This window comes from Schistocerca serialis, chromosome 7 (assembly GCF_023864345.2).
Source record: "Schistocerca serialis cubense isolate TAMUIC-IGC-003099 chromosome 7, iqSchSeri2.2, whole genome shotgun sequence".
Lineage (NCBI taxonomy): Eukaryota > Metazoa > Arthropoda > Insecta > Orthoptera > Acrididae > Schistocerca > Schistocerca serialis.
This window is the reverse complement of record NC_064644.1, coordinates 46,033,080-46,055,841: the sequence shown is the minus strand read 5'-3', so window position 1 is coordinate 46,055,841 and position 22,762 is coordinate 46,033,080. Positions and strand designations below refer to the sequence as shown.

Genomic DNA, 22,762 nt, shown 5'->3' with positions numbered 1-22,762 from the left:
TAAATATTTAAAAATTTACCATATCTTTGGTGTCTCAAAATGGTGTCCCATTGACTACTGAATCTCAGTTTTGTTTTTATTTAGTTTATATTTTCCTTTTTAAGTGTAACAGGTGTAGATAACTGATGACTGTTGTAACAGATTGGCAGTCAGTTTCACAATTTATCATAATTTATATGGACCACAAACAAATTGTAGGCTATATCTGAAGATCTTTTAATAAATTTGTGTCGCGATTAACACACCTGCCATTTGACTGTATGTTTGCAAAACTGTAAGTTCTCAAAAACCTGGCTGTGTTGTGGGGAAGAGAAGTGACTTCACAGGCAGATGCTATAAGGTTAGTGAAACTTGTCCATTTTCCTAAACTTCCATTAACCACCGTATTTGAAAAATCTGTTTTGGCACTAAAAACAGATCTCATTTCATGAAGTGATTGCACAAATTACACCACACAGTAGTGGATATTTCAGTGTATATAACATACACACACCTAAGTGTAACACAATCACATGATTGTGATTTAAGAAGAGAGAATAAATTAAACACAATGCTTTGAATATTAAAAAAATTCAAACATAACAGGAAAGAGCTGCCTGCAATGGAAATATATAGATGCATACCTAACATGTCAAATCTTTTGCATAAGAATGACAAAAAGAAATGACAAAATATATTATATGGAAACATAAAGTCCCACATTACACTACTAAAAAGGAAAGACAATTTACACTGCAGTAGCAGAGCACTCAAATTCATGAACAAAAGTATTTTTACAGGCACCAAAAGAAAAATCAACCATATGTCCTGAAAGCTAAAATGTAGCAAAGAGAAACTACTAGGAACTGGTATGTATATGTAATTTCTGGCACCTGGCATTAGACTTTAGAATTCTTTTTCAGATGTTTTAATATAAGTAGTTGCCCATGGAATGTGCATAAATGCACACACCACTAAAGAAATGAGAATATTATTATTAGAAAATAAGACATGTGGATTAGAGACAAGGATCCTACAATTATTATGAAATAAAGGACATCACAGGAAAAAACTTATGTCAACATATAACCTCGAAATGGGAATATATCTGTCACATTTCATTTATGAAAGACAAATAAACAGATAAATAGCAATAAAGAATTTGCAAAAATACTAGTCATTTTAGGGTAACTTGGTAGTTACCTATCTTAGTGATGAGAGTTAAGAGTAATATAAAGATATTTTGTGTATTTTACGAAAGAGATTGCATACACTGTGTTGTAAACTTTTGTGAAAAAGTTATCAATGAGTAAAAAACTGCAAATAATTCTAAATATTTGAACACTTTCATCAAAAAAATGCAAGAATTCACAAAACTGGGCTCTTCTACATGAAAGCGTCAATAAACTTTTCAGTATCGAAAGGTAAAAACTGATGAAACTCATGAACTAAAAATTGCGAAGATACTTACAAATAATGTCAGTACTATTGCTTGACACCAAAAATCTACTGAAATAGTAAAGATGTAAAATCTGTCTACATATCTCAAACTTCCCTGTTTAATGTGTTAACCCAATGCTGACTGTCAACACTAACAAAATGTGTCTCAAAGGAGTAAAAATGTGCTTTTTAGTCTGAAGTATTCATGTGAGATGTCTGCCTGAAAACTTCGAGTCAGCAAACTGAACACTGTGAAAACTTTAACACTGGTCTAGGAGATCTGGTATTTCCCATGCAATCCTCAACAGAATAGAGAGATTGATTTCTGTCCACACAAATGTCAATATCCGAAACAGTGCAAAAATGTTTTCAAAAATAAGTGATGTAAATATGGATATGGAGGAAAATGAGGAGGAAGTGAAGTAATAGTCAAATGGGGGTACCAGTGATAAAAGAGCAAGACAGCCTTAAGTTGAAATATGAAGATTGGTTGGTTGGTTGGTTTGGGGAAGGAGACCAGACAGCGTGGTCATCGGTCTCATCGGATTATGGAAGGATGGGGAAGGAAGTTGGCCGTGCCCTTTCAGAGGAACCATCCCGGCATTTGCCTGGAGTGATTTAGGGAAATCACGGAAAACCTAAATCAGGATGGCCGGACGCGGGATTGAACCGCCGTCCTCCCGAATGCGAGTCCAGTGTCTAACCACTGCGCCACCTCGCTCGGTGAAATATGAAGAAGACCTGATACACATCTAACTAATATGTAAATCACAAATCAAAAGTTTATATTTGATAGATCAGTTATCAGGAGAATCATAGACATATATAAACACACTTAACAAGAGCTTACCGACAAGAAATTTTAGCCTCACGAGACAAAATAGTAGAACAGAAACAGTAAGCAATGAAAAAAAACTATGATTATCCTTTAAATGTAGAAAATACAGGTGGAATGTATAGGCCAAGCAACACAAAGAGCAACAGCAATGAGAAAATAATGAGGGAGAAGAAGAATAGGAAGGCTGGGCTACTGGGAGCAACACTAACCAGCACTGCTCAAATGCACCAAAAATATGTCTCCTGTGTAACTTGTAAGCTATTGTATCAACAGTGTTTTGTTGGCAATCTGCTGCTACAAAACAGCACCTCATTACATGGAAATTTCACAGTTTAACTGCTTAAACACTGCACGAGGGAAAATTATGAGGAGGGCAAGTTAACAGAGTTAAATAATTAAAATTTCTTTTAGCAGGATAAATGTGAACACAGCAAGAAGAACTAGCAAAAGAACCAAAGCAGTCAAATTTATGATAGTGGTTCAAGTTTGAAGTTGTACACCAAGACCTGTGCATCATGTAAAAACAAGCTACAAGCAGAAGCTGGATTGGACATAAGATGCTTCCCAATGTTAAATTCATACAGGTGGCAGCAATAAAGGTTACAATGTGAACACTTATTGTACCACTAAGAAAAAGGCAAAGGGAAGTTGATGAAACAGAACTGATAAACATCAAAGAAATGTGAAGCATTACAAAAAATGAAGTTGGTATGAAAAAGAAAGGTAAATAATGCTGAGACATCCATTAGACCTCTCGTGGAGATATACATCTAAAATGATGTTTAAACATTGAGGAGGGAAAACACATTATGAAAAGGACCAATGAATCCACAGAGGGGACAACTTGCACAAAGAAGTAATATATTAACTGAACAAGGATTAATGGCAGCAATTTTCATGTTAGTAGAAATTAATATGGCTGGATAGTTGAATTTCAACGAAAACAGACATCAATGTGATTTATGCTGGGAATTGTCAGTACAAAACATTCATATGTATTTAGAGTTATACAATGAAGATGTTGTTTCTGCACATTGGATACACATTTATTAAGACCTATTCTTAGTTACAGAAGTTGTTTCTAATTAAAATGTTATTTTTTAGGCTTACCCAAAGCAGTGAACTCATATAATATGTTATCATTTGTAATGTTTTACAAATTACACTGTTTTTTATAGTTTAACACATAATGAGTTTGCTATTTTCATGAGTATGTCAGCTTGCTCTAAAATGACTCTTTAAACCCAAACTAGTTGTGTAACTAAGAAGAGATCTTACTAAATATGCAGCATAAGAGGAAAAATGTTGAAGTAATTCAATAAATTCACGACTGTGGTCCCACTAATAAAAAACAGAATTTAATAAAAAAGAATGAAATGCAAAAATAAAGTTTTGAGTACACTGGTGAACACAGGGAAGACACACAAACCTACAAAAAGTATCAAAATAAATGGTTAAAGAAAATATGCAGAAAGATTAAAGGCAAATGAACTACAGTTTCAATCCATACAGGCAACCTCCTCACTGTTTCATTTACTTAAATCCTGAATATATGAGAATGACTATCACAATTTTTGCATATGATAAATCACAGCATGATAATAACAAACAGCATATTATTACAGTATAGTGTATCAAAATAAGTTCTCTGCATAAGTCATGTCATTGCTCCTTCACAATAATTCAGTGAACCAGGTTGTGATCACACCAAATTTATCTCAATGCACAAGGAAAGATTTGTACAATTCCTTTCTCTGATTGTTGGTAGACTGCTGGTCTATTGTTGCTGTCAGCATAAAGCACTAACACAACGTCATGTGTATGTAAATGAAGAATTCTGTTTGTTTTGGTGATAACACACATTACTTCCATGCCTCCCAGCAATGCAGCTGATGCTTGGGTTTTTCCTTACAGCTGCTGCTCCTCTTATTCCAAAAATAATTAAACTTGACCAGATGTCTCCTCAAGGAAGAGCTGAACAATTGGTTTTCAGATCATCTCAGCTGCAAGCACAATAAGAAACAACAAAGTTACCACTTGACTACATTTCAAAGTGCAATTTTAAACTAGCAGCCAAATGCTAATCTATAAACTACATTATTAGAACAGAAAATGTTGACTATTACACAGTTCCATTTCATTAAAATATATTTTTGTATTTGACCTGACAAAATTAGAGTTTTAATATCTTCTCTAACATCCAAAGACTACTACTTAGAGAGTACATCCAAATAATCAGCCTTACAGAGTTAACACTGTAACATTCGCAGCACTTGAGATGTACTGCATGGCAAACCAAACTGGAAACATGGCCATCTGGCAGCACTGTCATGTTTATGCCTGATAAGCAGGGAGGGAAGGTAGCAAAAGCGTACAATCTAGTACTCTTACAAACGGAGCACTGTGACAGTCTACATGTCTTTAAGCAACACTGTATGAAGTGCCCATTTAGAACAAGAACAGAAACAGAACGTACAATATTTCTCATATTAGCCACTCATGATGCTTCACTGACAGTATCCATAAAACTACCCTCACTGATGATGTTTCTATTTTCCGCAGTGGTGATTGTAACTCACTGTTTGCTACTTCAGCTGTGGATGACAATATCGACTCTTTGCTTGAATCTATGCCTATTGATTTTATTATGTTTTAAGTTTCTCGTCTGCCATATATTTCTCCTACAGCAGTCATCAACACGTTTTTGGTGTGATCCATGGCCTTTTAAGTCTTCTGTCACATCAGTCAAAGTTAACTTCATAGCTGCAAAAGCAAACTGACCATATGAGCTAGCAGTTAGCGTTTTTGGCTAACACCAGGGATCAGGATAAATTCCCATTGATCACTTCGATGTATATATATTTTAGGAAGGGTGAGGGGAGGGTGGGGAAGTTCTGGATGCAGGCCCACCAAGGCTTGTGAGGCCAACTGAAAAGCTACTTGAACATGAAAACAGCAAAACTGGTGTGCAAATCACCGAAGCAGACTTACACCAGGCTTGCAACAGGCAAGATGACTCTCGGTCTTCATTCAGTAACTGCAAAAGCATCAGCCATTATGTTTTCAGGTTAGCGTATGAGATGCCTGATGTACTATGAATCTTATTCTTTGCAAGATTTCAGACCAGTTCTATAGAACTTAGGCCTAGATGATATGGTGGCTCTAGGTAGGGAACCATTTTGTTGCAGAATATTGTCAGGGGAATAAAGAGGAGATTGTGTGTGCTCCTTAATTAATGCTAAAAGTTCAGCTTTCCCAGTCTCCAAATATTTTAATTGTTTTCTGTCCATTTCTATATGTCAGTTAGATTTCCTGTTACAGTCAACAGAAATTTAAATGACCACGAAACAAAACTCTGCATTCACAACAATGAAATGTTACCTGGCATTATTGTTTGGCATTACTCGTCGAACACTGCTCAACATTTATTCACAGTGCAGTGTGTACGAAAAACAAATAATAATTCATTTATTCAGGTACCTTCTAAAATCAAATCCCATAGATGGAACAGTTTCTTCTTGAATTTGTTTGCTAGCCTGGGAATATAGTTTTGTGTGACAAAGGCCGTGATATTTTTGCTGAGACAATGTTCTCTGCATTGTTCATAATATAGCAAAAATTGCTGTCTAATGATACATTATCTGTATCATTAATGGAATGTTTATTGTGTGCATTTAACTTCTACTTTGGAGCAGATACCTGAATCCTCCTTCACTTGGCTTCATACCCTTCCTTCCATAATTTTCACATGATTGACTCAACTTCTGCTTGTAAACATTTGTTTGCACCTACCATTGCCTGCTCTGACCAACACTATTCCATTTTTTTGTTCTCATTGTCAGTAACACTAATTATGCTAACAGCAAGTTGTCATGGCTTCATGCAAAGGTATTTCCTATGATCATTTTTTGTGATCACTTTTCATGCTGATATAGCAAGTTAAGAACACACAATGATGATGATGGTGTGTTTATAGGGACTAAACTACTTGGTCATCAGTCCCTCCATTTCATGAGAGAAATATGTAAAAAGGTAAAAAGCAAAAAAAGTGGGTACTTGGATGCTGCAACTATACAAGTAAGTCAAAAAGTTAGAAAAAGGGTGTGACAGTAGCTGTAACATGATAGGTAAAAGAAAATAGAGATAACCCAGGCAGCATTTTGCACAAGAGGGGTCTCAAGGCACAATGAGGTGAGGGGGGAAGAAAGTAACATGCAGTCTCATGGAGGGTACTGGCTGCTGGGGGACGATCTGCCCCCCCCCCCCCCCCCCAAACCACCCCCAACATTGAAAGTCGAGGAGTATTATAGTTTAGTGTAAAGTCCACTCTCCCACAGGAAATGCAACACTTTGGTAGTGGCTGACTCATCATCTGCAGGCATCGAAGGTAGTGATGTTGACAAGCTGTGAGCACGCCCAGATCGGCCAGAAGGGCCCACTCAACAAGAACATGCGCTTTTGTCAGTAGACTACTGCAGTTGCAGTGAAGAGAACCCTTCTGACACAGAAGGAACTCATGAGTGAGTCTCATGCGGCTGCTGCGTTGTCGGCACAACATAATGGCATCTTTCTGAGAGGCCTGGAAGGATGTATGCCACACCTTAGTAGAAATTTTAATCACTCTCAATTTGTTTTGGGTCATAGTAGCCTGCCATTCCAGTCCCCAGAACCTCAATAAGTTCTAATCGTATGTCACCACCTGGAATTCTAACATCAAATTTATCTCCTGCCATTGCATCTTTAGCTAGATGCCTACGTGGCTCGGTGCCCACATGAACTTCACTGCTCTAAAATGGCTCTGAGCACTATGGGACTTAACATCTTAGGTCATCAGTCCCCTAGACCGTAGAACTACTTAAACCCAATGAACCTAAGGACATCACACACATCCATGCTCGAAGCAGGATTCGAACCTGCGACTGTAGTAGTCGCGCAGTTCCAGACTGAAGTGCCTAGAACTGCTTGGCCGCTCCGGCCGGCGAACTTCACTGTCTTTTCAGAGTTTTACGTGTCAACTAATAGGTCCTGGATGCTGGCAACCAAAAGATTTTTGGGGTAGCACAGGCATATGTCTTTTAAGCAACTCATAGAATCGTTACAGATCTGAAAAAGTTTGCCATCGCCAGGGATTTGACATATCGCAAAGCCAGAGATATGGCAACCAACTCTAGTGTATATACCGCAGGCATTCAGCAGAGAACACTTCTCGTGTCCCCTTGCATGTACTAAAGTGTAACCAATGCAATGACTTTCAATCTGTCTGTGTAAATGCATGCCAAATTAGAATAATCATAGAGCATCACAGAGCATTGAAACAGGTGACAGAGAAGGGTAGGAAGAACTATGTGGTCTTTGCCCCACTAGGAGTGACCTAAGAAAACAAGAGCATTCAGCTTCTTCATGCAAGTTGCCTCGAGCTGGCAGACATAAGGCAGCCAAGTTAGCGTGTTGTCAAATAAAATACCTAAGAATTGAAAAGTTTCAAGGACTTCACGTAACTGGTCATCAAGATGAACTTCTGGGTGTGGGTGCACTGTCAGGAGTCAACAAAAATGCATAAAACTCATGATTTTGCAGGAGAAAATTGGTAGCCGTGATTCAGGGCCTGGTCATGGATTCTCCAGTCAGCCCCCTGAAGATGGCGTTTAGCAGTGCGCAGTGATGCAGAGGCATAGTAGAGGCAAAGATCATCCACATACAGTGACAGAGACTACTATGAGGCCCATTGCATTTATGATACCACAGCGAACAGTGTTACACTCATAATCGATCCCTAAGGGACTCCAGTTTCCTGCACATATTGGTCGCTCCAAGTCAAACCTATATGAACCCAAAAAGTTGGAGAGATAGAAAATTCTGGATAAAAATGGGTAAATTGCCCCAGAAACCCCATTCATGCAGTTTAGACAGGATGTGACATTGCCAGGTGGTATCGTATGCTTTCTGTAGGTCAAAGCACGCAGTAATCAGATGTCAATGACACATGAAAGCATTGTGTGCTGCAGATTCCACCAGTGGTTCACCATTCCTTCGAATAAGTTACACAGCCAATTCATGAGAGAGACTGGCCGGAAGCTAGTTAAAATATGCAGGTCCTTTCTCAGTTTCAGGAAAGGAATATTAATACCATCCTTCCATTGAGAGGGAGATTCTCCAAATATGACGAGGGGTAAGATACTCGGACTCTAAACTTTGAGATCAGTAGGTGATTATGCTCCATGGGTCACACTGATATGTGCTGCAGCTGCATTGTTGGATAGGCAGATGTCCAATTCTGAAAGGAGGGATCCCAGTACTCGGCCTCTGCCTCTGCCTTGTCTATAGCAACACTTAAGTAGAATAACTTTTCACTCGTATAACTGCACATTTTCCTTCTTTTGCCTAATTGGAATTAGCAATTTTTCATGTGCTTTAGTGGCAAAAGGAACTTAGAGTGGTATTGAATTAATGGATGGGTCTCATGCAGGTTAAAGGTTCTAGGAATTCATGTTGAGGTTTCTTACTTTACACTAATTGTATACAGAGGAACTTTCAGAACTGATTAGTATTTTACAAACCACATTTGATGATTATCTCTGTCATAAATATTGCACTATTTTATAGGTTTAATTATTTACTACTCCATTCTGTATCAATTTAAGTGAGAAATTGCTTGTGGTTAATGATGCACCCAAGTAAAGTAGAGGAAAAATTACTGTGTTTGTCCATTAGTATCTATGTAACCCCTGAATTAACGACATGGACTGATCAATTTGAAGATGAGATAATTCAATACTTTTTACAGTGAGTAGGTATATTATTTCCTTTTCTTCCATATGATGTCTGTTTGGAGTTTTGCGGAATACTAACTTGTTATGTTTCCACTTATTGTTTTTTTGTCTCTTTATTTGTCTTGACATTTTCATAGAGGATGAAATGCTACATTGTTATTATTGTGTAACAGGGACTTTGCGTAAAGCATATATTTGACATATTATTCTAGTTCTGAATTTTCACACATAAAAATAAAATCCTGGTAACAGTCTTTTTGACAAACCTCGATACTACAGCTACGTTTAAGTCCCTCCCACATACACTAAATGCAAGCAATTGTAATAGAGCCCTCCCAGAGTTTTAAGATCCCATCTGGGCAACCTGCCTTCCCGATGAAGTGTGTTACACCCTCTGTAACCAATATAAGGCATCACTTCTTATTGAAGAGGGAAGGATGTGCAGGGTGGCCCACCAACTTAGGGGTTTTTAGGAATTTATACATAATTTTAATTCAAACTTCATTTTTTGTAGAGCTTTTCAAGTACTTCGCCATGTTACTGCACGCAACATAATGCCACTGTTCCTGTGACTCTTCTGAATAAGCTGGCATATGCACAGTACACACACCACTGCTTTAACCAACACGGAACATGAGAGGTGCATAAAGTGTGTGGTTGCTGGGAGGTCTTGGGGTGCAGATAACAGCTGCATCTCTGTCCTACTTCCCAACTTTTATTCAAAACAAACACTCTCTCATGCTACAGACTTCAGCAGGAAAAATGGCTCCCGCTTTCTCTCCTTGGCTGGGTGCACCAGAACTTGCCACCACCAGACTGCATAATGCATGGTCCTATTGGACATGGTGTGACCTTCCACAGACATTTGAAGCTGACTTAGTATCAATTATAAGGACACCTACAGCTTAATATGGACTCTGAACCATTACACAACTTGTTTCATACATCAGATCATCATAAGAGGTGAGAAAAAAAGCAATGACAAAAAATCCCTGGATCAACTGAGGACTGGACCTCAAATCTCTGAATTAGCAATCTAGCACTTCTGCAGTTAACCACAAAACCTCATTATTTGAGCAGATTAATGCAAAAGTCAGTTGTTAAGATGTGATATAGATTAATATGCCACTTCATTTCCACAAAATATGACATTTTTCTTAATATGATGCAATTAGTATTTTTAACATTTAAACATTTTCAACATAATTTACTACAAGAGTAAAAAATATCCTTTTACATTTATTACAAATTACTAATGCAAGTATAGCACTAGATAAAATCAAGTTTCCAGGTTACTTTTACTATAAAAAAAAAAGGGAATAATATGACCAATTCTTTCATATAATTCGTGAGTATGTGAATCATTATGCTAAGAAACTGTAAAGTACGCTTTGATAGACACATACCTTTTGCAACAATGGCTATACTCAAATTCAGCTGAGAGTATCACGCTGACTACATGGGCTATCAAGGGCAGATGCAGGATACGACTCCTCACTTATGGTAGACAATGCCTTGCGATCCTTTGGAGGTAGTTTCTTGTGACCAAGGGAAGCCACTACCGTGTGTGGTTGTTCACCATTCCCTAATGATGTAAAGTCTGATACAAATGGTAGCAGATGTGGGCTCAGAGGCGATGTCATTCTCTGATACTGATGAAATCCAGGCTCTGATGTACCGTCCTGCAATTTTTCACACATACCATTAAAAAAATTTATTGGAACAAGTAGATACTTAATCACTATAATGGATGATGATGATGATGATGATGATGATGGACTGTCCAGCTTATTATAACATGGGATTTAAAGTACGGCATATGATCAGTTGTGAAATTATGTGATGCCATACCACTCAATTCTTTTCCATCACACATACACAAATTCTGAACAACTATGCTATAAGAATCTACCTATATTATTTTACCCACGGATGAGGACATTTTTCCTCAGAAGGGACACATCAGTTGGTGATACCCCACATCCCCCCATAAATTCATTTTATCACATAAGCAACACATTGGGCACCCCCACCCCTCCCCTCCCTCATACATTAGTTGCCTTTCCTTGGGCTCTTGGTAAGACATTTAAAAAATCTAAATCTTGTGAGCCTGGAAACACATTGTTTTCACCACTAATTATGATACACACTGTGTGCAAATTCTGCATTAGGGGCACCTATGGTGCCCCTCTCTGCTTGACACCCTAGTCAGCCCCTTGTCTCACTTGGGTCTGTTTTTACCTGATATTGTCCACTATTAACATCTAATAACAAAATTTTATATATAATAATTGTTGCACATAGAAAATGTTCCTATGAGGAGATCACCAGTTAAGTTCAGGCAAGTCAAGCCATAAGGCACAACTCATTTTATGAAATATGCGAAGAATGCAAGAATTAGATTCAAAACACCTGAGTACATGAAGATTACAGTGAGAACACAATTTAAAATGTTAAGACTAGATTTGTGAATTTAATGTAGTTAAGTCAATAGTGTGTTGCTTGAGAAAATCAGTACTTGATTAAATGTTAGTTGGCAGGAAATGTGCAAGATGATGGACAAAATCAGAAAATAAGTTACAGTTTACGAGTTTATAAGGGAAATATAGAAAATTCTAAATGGCAGATTCTGTGAAGACCAGTGGACTTAGTACCAAAATGCAAAGACTGACTGTTAGCTCTACCTGACACTTTCATACTATAGCAGTTGAGATTCATATTTACTACATATGAAGGGAACAAGCGTAGATGGATAGAATGAGGTACATTCATGTTTCACATCAATTAATAACAGTTAGGAAGCAATATTATAATGAATACTTAATAGCCTTCTGTTACCTATGTAATTCGTTTATCAATGTTATGTGGTGCTATCATAATATCAGTGACTGCATACAGTGTAGTACAGTTCCTGCTACAAAGGGAGAACATATATAAAGCTACATAAATGTAAATAAATTAATAAATAAAATTATTTTTTGTGTAGTCTTAACAGCCACTCATGTGAACTGATAATTTAGTAATTGCCAAATTAAGGTATCTTGTCATTGGTAATTAAAGATGATGTATTCTCTTGAGCAGCTCTTCCTTCTATATCATACATTCAATACCTGTTAAGCAGTAACAAGCAGTGGTGCTCTTTTAAATAGTGTTAACATATAATGAGATTATTCAGTTTCATAGAGAAAGTGACACACACATGCCCTAAAAATTAAAACAGTCACAAACTTCCTTTCCTGTCAGAAAGTAACATTTATCTTTGCTGGGTTCAATAAACAATTAACACCGCTGTACAGTTCACACTAATAGCACATTTAATTTGCCTGAGCTTTCTCACCGCTGTGTTATAACGGCTTGCAAGGGCAACCTCCGAGTTATGAGTATCTCCTTCCACAGGTTGAAACACACACAATAAAGTCCATGTAGGAACCAGGAACTTTACAAGCATTAAAAGTGATGCAACCATTGAATAGAATATCTGTCTGTGAGCAAACAATGCACTGCAGCCTTCAGCTTCGGTACCAACTGAAACAGAAAGAAGAACAAGAAAAGTACTTGTAATAGCATTCTTAATAAATTTTGTTGTATTAATAATAAAATATATTTTTAACATATTTTAACATGTCTTTCAATTTATTTAGCAAATAATTCCAGTAAACTTAATCAATCTTACCTTTAATGTCTTACAGATTTCAGACCATTGTAATATAACCTAGCGTGTGACATTGACTTTATCTTTATGACTACATCTGTGACCTGATACTTACCAAATCGCATAACAGCATCATGGGTAACAGTAAGCAGAGCAGAAAATTCATACACAACAATTATACTCCATAAATCTCGCTTTTGTGTGCCCTTGAATGAGGCAAGAGAAGATATTCCATCAGCACGTCTGGTAACATACAGTGCTACACCAACAAATAGTTGCACCATTAGTAAGTCCGCAGATGACAACATTACATAGTAAGGTCCTGCAAAAAACAAATAACCGTTTAGTTAGAATCATGGAGAATGGGATATTGAATTTATGTTATAACTGTATATGCTAAACTATTAGTAATACAGTTCATTTAGAAGCATATATTTAAATATGAAAGAGGTGAGACTATCACTAAATTGGCACAAAAACTTCAATGAACCTCTTCAGTTGCTTCAGCTATAGTAGAACATAATGAGGTAACACTGTGACATGTAATCTGTTGTATTACCTACAAAACAGGCAATAACAATCAAAGTCACTCTTTATATTGCATGCTACAGGTTTGGTTGCCATAATTTTCTTCATACATTGCCATCAGTAAAGCTATTGCTCTCTAAAGTATCAGGATTGCAGGCTATAGATTGACCACAGAAATTTCTCCCATGTGAGAGTGAATTCCAGTAATGCTGTTTCATTTATTGCTGGAATGGACCATTTGTCACTGCCCTCTAATAATTAAAGATTAATTTATGAATATACATAGCTGAAACACAGCAAAGGATATAAAATCTTGTTTTTTTCTGGTAACTGTTAGGTGGTATAAATTTGAGGACTGCGAACCACTGTTAGTAATATAATAGGGAATGCCTCTCATCCTGAGTAGTCTCAAGTTACAATAATAACTTATTTTAAGAGCACAAAAATTCTATTCTTTTGTTCTTTTAATGCCTTTTATCTGGTACTGTCCTTCTGAGTGCAAACACAACTCCAAAGTCACAAAATCACAGACAGTATTTTCTTTTTCTTCTGAAAGATGGTTGTAGATTTTCAGCACCCACTACCACCAGCACTCTTACAAAAAGGTTGAAAGATGAGTGTATATAAAAGAATTTAAAACTTTAAAATAGATATAACAAAAATTTACTCTCAAATACATGTATACACCCACCCTCTTGCATACGAATCTGCTATAAGTGTCCCCCCCCAATGCACTTATCAAATACAAATGCAGTCGGGGGACATACTTTACTCCCAAATTCTAGCATACCTGCGGGATATTGAGAGTGAGCCATGTAATGACAAACTACACATGGAAAGTTAGGGAGAACATATAAAGCAAAAGTTGTACATACCGTACTGTACTGTATTTAAATTTAAAGAACATTAGAAGTAAAACATCTCAGAAAGTTACCAGTGTGTAACAATTAGACAAACTTCACTCAAACTTTGTGCAAACAGTAACATGAGTTCTAACACGATCTGTAAAGTATACTATCAAATACAGTATGGTAATTTATAACACAGCCTGCAAGATACGGCAAGTAATTATTCTACTGCTATAAATAAGTCAGTCAGCTTTCTTTGTGCATCATTTCACATGGTTTTTGTAGCACATATTGTTTTTTGTTTATCAGGTGCAATGGCTCAATTTAGTTTGGTCCAATTTGTCGCTCCGTCCACATAATCTGACATGTACTGGGATCATCATCTATACTTCCTTCTTCAGTTTCGTCATCCTCATCCTCAAGTGTTTCACTACTCTCACTTAGACCAGAATCAATAATGTCCTTGACACCTATGATCTCCACATTCGGTTCTTCGTTGTTGACGACTACCCAACGGTTAGTCTTCAAGATCAATATTGCACTGTATAACATCAAATGTAGACTGGATGTCACAGCAATTGAGATCTACATCACTATAGCATTCATTCATATGTTGCATGTCCTTCAATGAGAAACTTGTTCCAGTAATTCCTAATAGTGGTTGGACCAATGCTTTGCTGCAATGCCAGGCCTACTGAATACAGAACTCTCTTTAGATTACAAGTTTCAAGAAGATCTCCACTTCCTCATCTGAATTTACTATCAATGAGAACAATTCACAGCAATAATGAACCTTAAATGCTCACATGATGCCCTGATCCAGTGGCTGAATTAATGCCATCATGTTGTTTTAGTAAAAACAAAGTTTTTTTTTTTCTCTCTTTTTATCTTCCAATTGCAGCACATCAGAAGATGGATAGATGGACAGTGATCAGGTGCTTACTCATTGATGGAACAAACTCTTCTTGAAAACAACTGGTGAAAATGTCACGTCATCCAAGCATTCTTTGAATGCCTGTAAGTGAATTGTAAAGACGACATATTTACATGCCTGAAACATTTCGGGCTTTTACATTTACCTATACAAAGATGTTTCAGCTTATGTCAGCCCAGTTTATTTTATTCATCTTCAGACCCATTTTGTTTCCGGATTTTTTCTATATCGAGAGGTGTGGTTGGAAGCAACTGGTAATAAAGCACCGCTTCATCACAATTATAACCTTAATTATGATTAAATTTTCATCTACTATTACTATGTCCATAATTTCAGGAAACTGTGAAACAGATTCACCGTCACAAGACCAGTCAAACAGATTCACTGTTACAAGACCATGCATCTCCTTCAATGGTCATTTGGGTGAATTCCATGGTGATGTTTCCATCTGGGAAACCATCCATTGGAAGCTATAAAACCTTTATTTCCATGTAAATCAAAGTTAAGTTCATCAGCTTGGGCTTTAATCATTGGGCTCAAAAGTCGCACACCTTCACTTCTCTTTGTTAAATACCACCTAACTAAAGACATTTGTCATGTTCACTGTCTTCTCCTAGTTTAGTCCTTTTTCTGTCAATTCCCACATCACTTTCAACTGTGTTTACAAAACTTCTAAGTTTACTCTCTTCTTTTGCCCATCCTCTGGTAGTTACTTTTGATACACCCCACTTGCATGATAAACTTACTTTTGTTTCACAGCTCTCCACAAGATCAATAATTTTTAGCTTATCATTCACAGAAAACTCTTTCCATTCCTGTGATGCAACAAGCACACAGAAATCTAGCCACTGAATACATAACATATGATCCACAACCTGCCATTTCAATTATTGCCAAGCACTGCTGCATAGTCACTTTGCTGGCCACATCACAATGTTAACTATGAGATGTGTATTCAAAGCTTCTTTAAAGCAACAGTCCTGATATGCTGATGAGACGAACCGAAGGTTGAGTTCAATTACACCCAGCTATTCTCATTATTGTTTAGAAAGCTTGGAGGCTGTAGGTTCATACAGACGGTAATAAGATTTTTTTTTTTTTTTTCTTCAAGTTTATAAAATATACTAGAGTGCAAAAATCATTAATAAATGATATTTTATCTTGGGGGACATACTTTATACCAAATTATATCTGAATCTGTGGTGTACCAGACCATGGTATATCAGTCTTCCACTGTACAAACATGGAAGAAACTAAAACAGCTAGTCAAGATACTGTGGATGACTTATCACTTACACAAAAACACAGATGAGACAGGCACCCTGAGAACATAATAAAATATCCTAACAGTTCAGGTGAACTTTGATTAAAAGAACTTTGTACTGATGTTTCGACAAGTTGTGTGGTAGAGCCCAGCAGCTAGACACTTTCTTGAGTGCGTGTGTTCCCCATCTTTTCTGTACATTAAGGGCCTTGTCAGGCAAGGCAGCCTGGTAGGCTGTAAACCAGCAACACTGCCTCCCCCCACCTCGTCTCTGTAATCTGTTAATGACAAAGTGATTTTATTTGAGCTATAGAAAGATGAACACAACACAGAGCCCCAAAACACATATCACTTTTTTTCTTTTGTCACTTACAATAGGGTGTTGAATAGTTAGTAAACAAGATTCTGGTTTCTCATCATGATATAAAACACAATGATTTAAAGTGTGACATAGGCCTACTGAAATATATATGCCACAAGAACTTCACAAGGGCAGTTTCTTATGTGGGAAGATCCCTTGCATTATAGAACATTGCCTTAAATGCCAATGCATTAATTCATTCATTCATCATCTACTGTAGATCTCATCAAGGAGGAGAACCTTCAGCAGTGTTGAACAAGTCAATGTACACATTCAAATGTGTTCAAATGGCTCTGAGCACTATAGGACTTAACTTCTGAGGTCATCAGTCCCCTAGAACTTAGAACTACTTAAACCTAACTAACTTAGCTAACCTAAGGACATCACACACATCCATGCCTGAGTGAGGATTCAAACCTGCAAGCGTAGCGGTCACGTGGTTCCAGACTGTAGCGCCTAGAACCACTCAGCCACACCGGCCGACTCAATGTACACATTAACAAGAGTCAAAGAACTCATAGAAACTTAATCTGTATACTATATTAACAATAAACTATCACTATACTGTGTAATGTTATTCATGCTTATGCTGTATAAATTTAATCAAGTACATCAGTGAGGAAGCTACTGGGTCAATCCAAATGAAATGGCCCAAAAAAAATTAAGTTGGTTGCTTGACCATTTTTAAATATTTTTTTATATGTGATTACAGTACAATTGAGAAGTTCAAAACAGGTTTTTTTTTTTTTTTTTTTTTTTTTTTTTTTTTTTTTTTTAAAAAAACCTTTACTGAATGGTGGCCACTTTTATTTGTAGGCATGTGACGATTTTTCACTTTAGAGACGTTAGAAAAATATGAATATCTCTACACTGGTTTAAGTTACAACATTGCAATTGACATGATTCTTTTTAGAAAAGTGTCCTCTACAACATTGTCTATTACACAAAATACCCTAAATTCAAAAATAACCAGTCAAAATGACCTCTGAAGTATGGTATCCAAATTTCCAAAAATCCACTTTTTAGGCCCGAAAATAACAAACAAGGAGTGATTTATGAGAGTCTATTTTTGCTTATAGTTAGATATCATACACTCCTAGCCTCATATGGAGCAAGAACATTTACAAATGTTTCCTTAATTTTTTTTACGAATTTTTGAAATTTGAACATTTTCATTTCCTGTAAAGTTTGGGGTTAGTTATCTCAGGTGGGATTGAATATAAAAATTTGATTTGTGCACAGTTTGTACACCTACACGATAGCAACGAACTGTAAAAATTTCAACATTGATATCTGACTGTGAACAAATATATGAGTTTTTGAAAATTAGGAGATAATTCACATTACAACTGATCTTATGGCTGTTGCCTATTCATGTGTGATATTGGCAGGATATAATCAATTATTATTGAAGTAAGGTACTGAATTATATACAAAAAGTGGAAACATCACTGAACTTAGCCTTTATATTATTTTGAAATACTTAATATAAATATTTCCAATTAACATCCTTCGAGATGCGACTGTTCCTAAACCTGGTGGTGAATGTTTTCTTCACACAGTTTCTGTGATGTAGAATAAGACCTTCTAGTTGCTGTGGTAAGTTCAAGCACTTAAAGTTTCCTTAAAACATTTCTCATTGGTATCCAAACTTTGTCACTAGTAGATTTCTTGAATGATGTTCTTGGGCTAGCAGGGTGGTAAAAATGCACAAAAACATCATTGTTTTCCAAACTTATTCTTTCAACCTCTGCAAGCCACCACTGTACATCATACACACATGCCACTATGTCATTCAACGTTAAAGACAGCGATGTAATTTTACTGACACAATGATCCTCATAAATTTCGATTTCTGATGTTACATAGCATCGAACTAAGTTTTCTGCAATGCCAAGGAATTGGTGGGAATGCCTTGTTCCTTTTATTGCTATACAGTTTTCAAATCTAGTTTGAAGTGTTGTTTTCATATTCAGAATAATTTCTTCTTTCTTGATCAGAAAATAGGTAATGCCTTTAATACTATCCTTGCAAAAGACATACATGTCATGTACTGTGAGAATTTGGTCTGTAATTGGTCTTTGTAGGCTAGCTTTACTTACTTCATGGTTTTTTTAAATTTTTTATTTCTATTTCTTTTTTTTTTTTTTTTTTGCCTGGTCATTGACCCAGTAACAATTTGGGCATGGGGAATTTCCAGGAATCACATTATTTTTCAATTGGGAAGCTGTTTCTCTCTCACATAACAAGGACAAATGTTCAAGTTTTATTTCCCTCAAATCTTTAGTAACAGGCTTTTTATGAACTTTAAGTGGATCACAGCACTTTCTTCAAAAAATGTGGTTGTACTTCAGAATATATTTCTTCTCATGATACTCACACAGTGATATTACAGAAGAACTTACTTGAAATTTAAACAAAGTTTGTCTAACTTCATCAAAGTCATTGACATTTTTCAAGTTTTTTGAAACTGAACTGTACTGTTTTATGACACACTTCACTTGCTATCTGTCCAACAGAGCACTGTTCATCCACGTTATTGCATTCCAGTTAATGTCTCAGAATTAATTACAAATTACACACAGAACAAAGCACATAACATATTCTACACTCTCGATGAAGTATGTACATACACTCTAACAGAGGTTTCAGAACTGACTGACTACAACAATGCCACACCCAGCAATAATGTACTTCTTTATTGACAATAAACCTAAATGTAAATGGGCATTTTTAGTACTGTAGAACAAAAGCGAAAGCTCCTATTGTTTAATATTGCATTATTAAAAATAAATAAACTAAATGAATATTGGCTGATAGTGTTAACTAAATATATGTCACAATTAAATTTTATTACAATGAAACAATAAACCATTTAAATAGGCAACAGCCATAAGATCAGTTGCAGAGTAATGTGAATTATTTACTCATTTTTAAAAATTCATATCTTTGTTCACAGTCAGATATCAATGTTAAAATTTTTACAGTACATTGCTATCATATAGATGTACAAATTGTGCAAAAATCATATTTTTATATTCAGTCCCATCTGAGATAAATAAACCCAAACTTCACAAAAAATGAAAATTTTCAAATTTCAAAAATTCATAAAAAAAATTAAGGAAACATTTGTATAAGTGTTCTTGCTCTATATGAGGCTAGTAGTGTATATCTAACTACAGGAAAAATAGACTCTCATAAATCACTCCTTGTTTGTTATTTTTGGGCCCAAACAAGAGATTTTTGAAAATTTGGATACCAAACTTTGTAGGTCATTTTGACTGATTATTTTTGAATTTAGGGTATTTTGTATAATAGACAATGTTGTAGATAACATTTTTCTAAAAACAATCATGTCAATTGCAACGTTGTAACTTAACATTGTACAGAAATATTCAAATTTCGCTAATGTCTCCAGACTGAAAAATCTTCGCACGCCTACAAGTAAAAATGGCCACCATTCAGTAAAGGTGCAAGATAAATTATTTTAAAAAACTGTTTTGAACTTCTCAAATATATGGCAATCACATATAAAAAATTAAAATATTTAAAAATGGTCAAGCAACCATCACTGGACCACTTCATATGGATTGACCCTTACTTCAAAAGAAGTTGCTGCCGCCTAAATTTTACTACATCACTGCTGTTTATCTGCCATTACTAGTTTCATATTTACTTGATCACAATGGTATTTTTCGAAGAAAATATTTTTATATCTATAAATACTGAGTCCTATTTATAATACATTATTATTACTTCTCATATAGCTCTATAACAAACATTGTTACTTGCCATGTAGGTAACAAAACTATTGAATCCATGAATCTAGATAATAATGATAGATAATTCAGATAATTTGTAGAAAATGTGGCTAATAACATATGTTTCAATTGTTATATGAATTGGTAGAAATTCTCAATTTCTTGCTTTATGTTTGATGGGAACATATTAACACCACAGTACATAACTTCATCCTGAACCCTGGACAAGGAGACAAAAGTCCAAGAGAACATTATTTCTGTGTTTTCAAACAATGGGAAATCCAGGATGTATTTAATCTTGTTTCCCCCTTTTGCATCTGTTTCATCTTTCTCATGATTTTTCCCATGTATCTGGATGTATTTTTGTGAATTTTTTTGTATGTATTCTCATTTTTTTCCACCAGCATGGATCCTTGCCCTAGCCAGAATCCAGTCCCACATACTGTTCATGTGTTGTTGCCATTGAATTCCCCCAAATGGCCTTACCAACAAATTACCCCTCTCAGGCTGTCACCCCTCCTTCCACATTGACATTCACCTGTTCAGATTCAGGCAATCCTTAGCCCTCACCAACATAGTCCCCCAAAACCTTATCAACCAAGCTCAAACCTCCTTGCAGTACCTTCACTCCATCCGCAAAATTCTCCTGCTATGTAATCTCAAATCCCTGGAGCCCATAACACACATTGAAACTCTTGCCCTCCACAAGCTAGAGCAACATGCACAATGCCACCTCAAAAAGCTCTCCACCCTGATCACTTGCTATTCCCGCCTCAAAGTACCACTGTCCACCACCTCTACAAAAACCTCCAAACCTCCTCCTTGTCCCGTCATAGCTGACAAACCCTGTCTCGCAGACCTACTACATTTACCCCAACCTCCAAAACTCCCTCACACTAACACACAGAATCCAGAACCTAAACAGACATGAAACACTGTCATGAATCTTTTCTCCAGAAGCTTTAGCGCCATAGAAATATCAGTCCTTTCCAAAGGCCTTACCTTTTGTCCCACTCCCAAAGCCAATCATGCAGGACTTGTTAAAGACCTTCTCTCCTTCTCCCGCTCCCTACAGGGGAAACACTTGTTCGCCACCAACCCTACCAATCAGACTCAACCAAAGACCAATGTTGAACTCTGACTAACTCAGTTCACTCCTCCATCCAACTGTGATCCACCCCCACTGTTCCCAAATCACCCCCTCTTATCTTTCCAGAATTTCTTAATCTCAAACCTTGCCTCACTATCATTCCCCAAATCCCTCAACATCCAAACTAACCTTACATCCACAGAAAGAGCCACAGTCCACCATCTAAAAACTGATCCTGACCTTATAATCCTACCTCCATACAAAAGGCTCCACCACTGTTGTTTTGAATCACAAGGATTACCTGGCAGAAGGACTCCATCAGCTGTCAGACACATCCACCTACAAACCTTGCCACAGTGACCTCATTCCAGAAATCCAGCAGGATCTCAGCCACTCCTCAAATCCTTAGGCCCATCCCAGAACCTCTGTCCAGACTCCATCTTTCTGCTCACCCCTACCATTCCCCACACTCCTACTTTCTACATGCTTTCTAAAGTCCATAAACCCAAACACCCAGGACGCCCCATTGTGACCGGTTACTGTGTCCCCAATGAGAGAATCTTTGCTCTCATAGACCAACACCTTCAACCTATTACCCGGAACCTACCCTCCTATATAAAATACTCTCCACAGTTCCTGTTCCTTTACCACATGGTGCCCTGCTCATCACTATTGACGCCACCTCCCTTCACATTAACATCCCTAATGCCCATGGCTTTACCGCTATTGAATATTAACTTTCCCAATGCCTGACGATTCCAAACCAACAACCTCCTTCCTAATCGCCATCACCAACAATATCCTAACCACAATTACTTCTCCTTTGAAGGCATTATCTGCAAACAAATCTGAGGTATGGCTATGGGCACCCACATGGCACCACCCTATGCCAACCTATTCGTGGGTCATCTAGAGGAATCCTTCCTATACACCCAGAATCCTAAACCTCTCACCTGGTTCAGATTCACTACCGACATTTTTGCGATCTGGATTGAAGGTGAGGACACCTTATCCACATTCCTCCAGAACCTCAATAACTTCTCCCCCATTTGCTGCACCTGGTCCTATTCAGCCCAACAAGCAACCTTCCTAGATGTTGACTTCCACCTCAAAGATGGCTACATCAGTACCTCTGTCCATATCAAACCTACTAACCACCAGCAATAACTCCACTTCAACAGCTGCCACTTGTTCCATACCAAGAAGTCCCTTCAATATAGCCTACTTACCCGTGGTTGTCGCATCTGCAGTGACAAGCAATCCCTCTCGAAACATACCGCGGGGTCTCACTGAAGCC

General features: G+C 36.9%; 1 protein-coding gene across 1 annotated transcript in view; it reads right to left on the bottom strand.

Annotated features, from left to right (window-relative positions):
* Positions 1 to 3,593: 3,593 nt before the first annotated feature.
* Positions 3,594 to 22,762, bottom strand: part of LOC126412881 (uncharacterized) — a 67,799-nt gene continuing 48,630 nt past the window's right edge. The window contains exons 3-6 of the mRNA XM_050082770.1: positions 12,795 to 13,001; positions 12,365 to 12,552; positions 10,434 to 10,709; positions 3,594 to 4,260 (exon numbers count right to left, since the gene is read on the bottom strand). Of these exons, the coding sequence (XP_049938727.1) occupies positions 10,461 to 10,709; positions 12,365 to 12,552; positions 12,795 to 13,001 (644 nt within the window). The 3' untranslated portion in view covers positions 3,594 to 4,260; positions 10,434 to 10,460. The remainder of the gene's footprint in view (positions 4,261 to 10,433; positions 10,710 to 12,364; positions 12,553 to 12,794; positions 13,002 to 22,762) is intronic.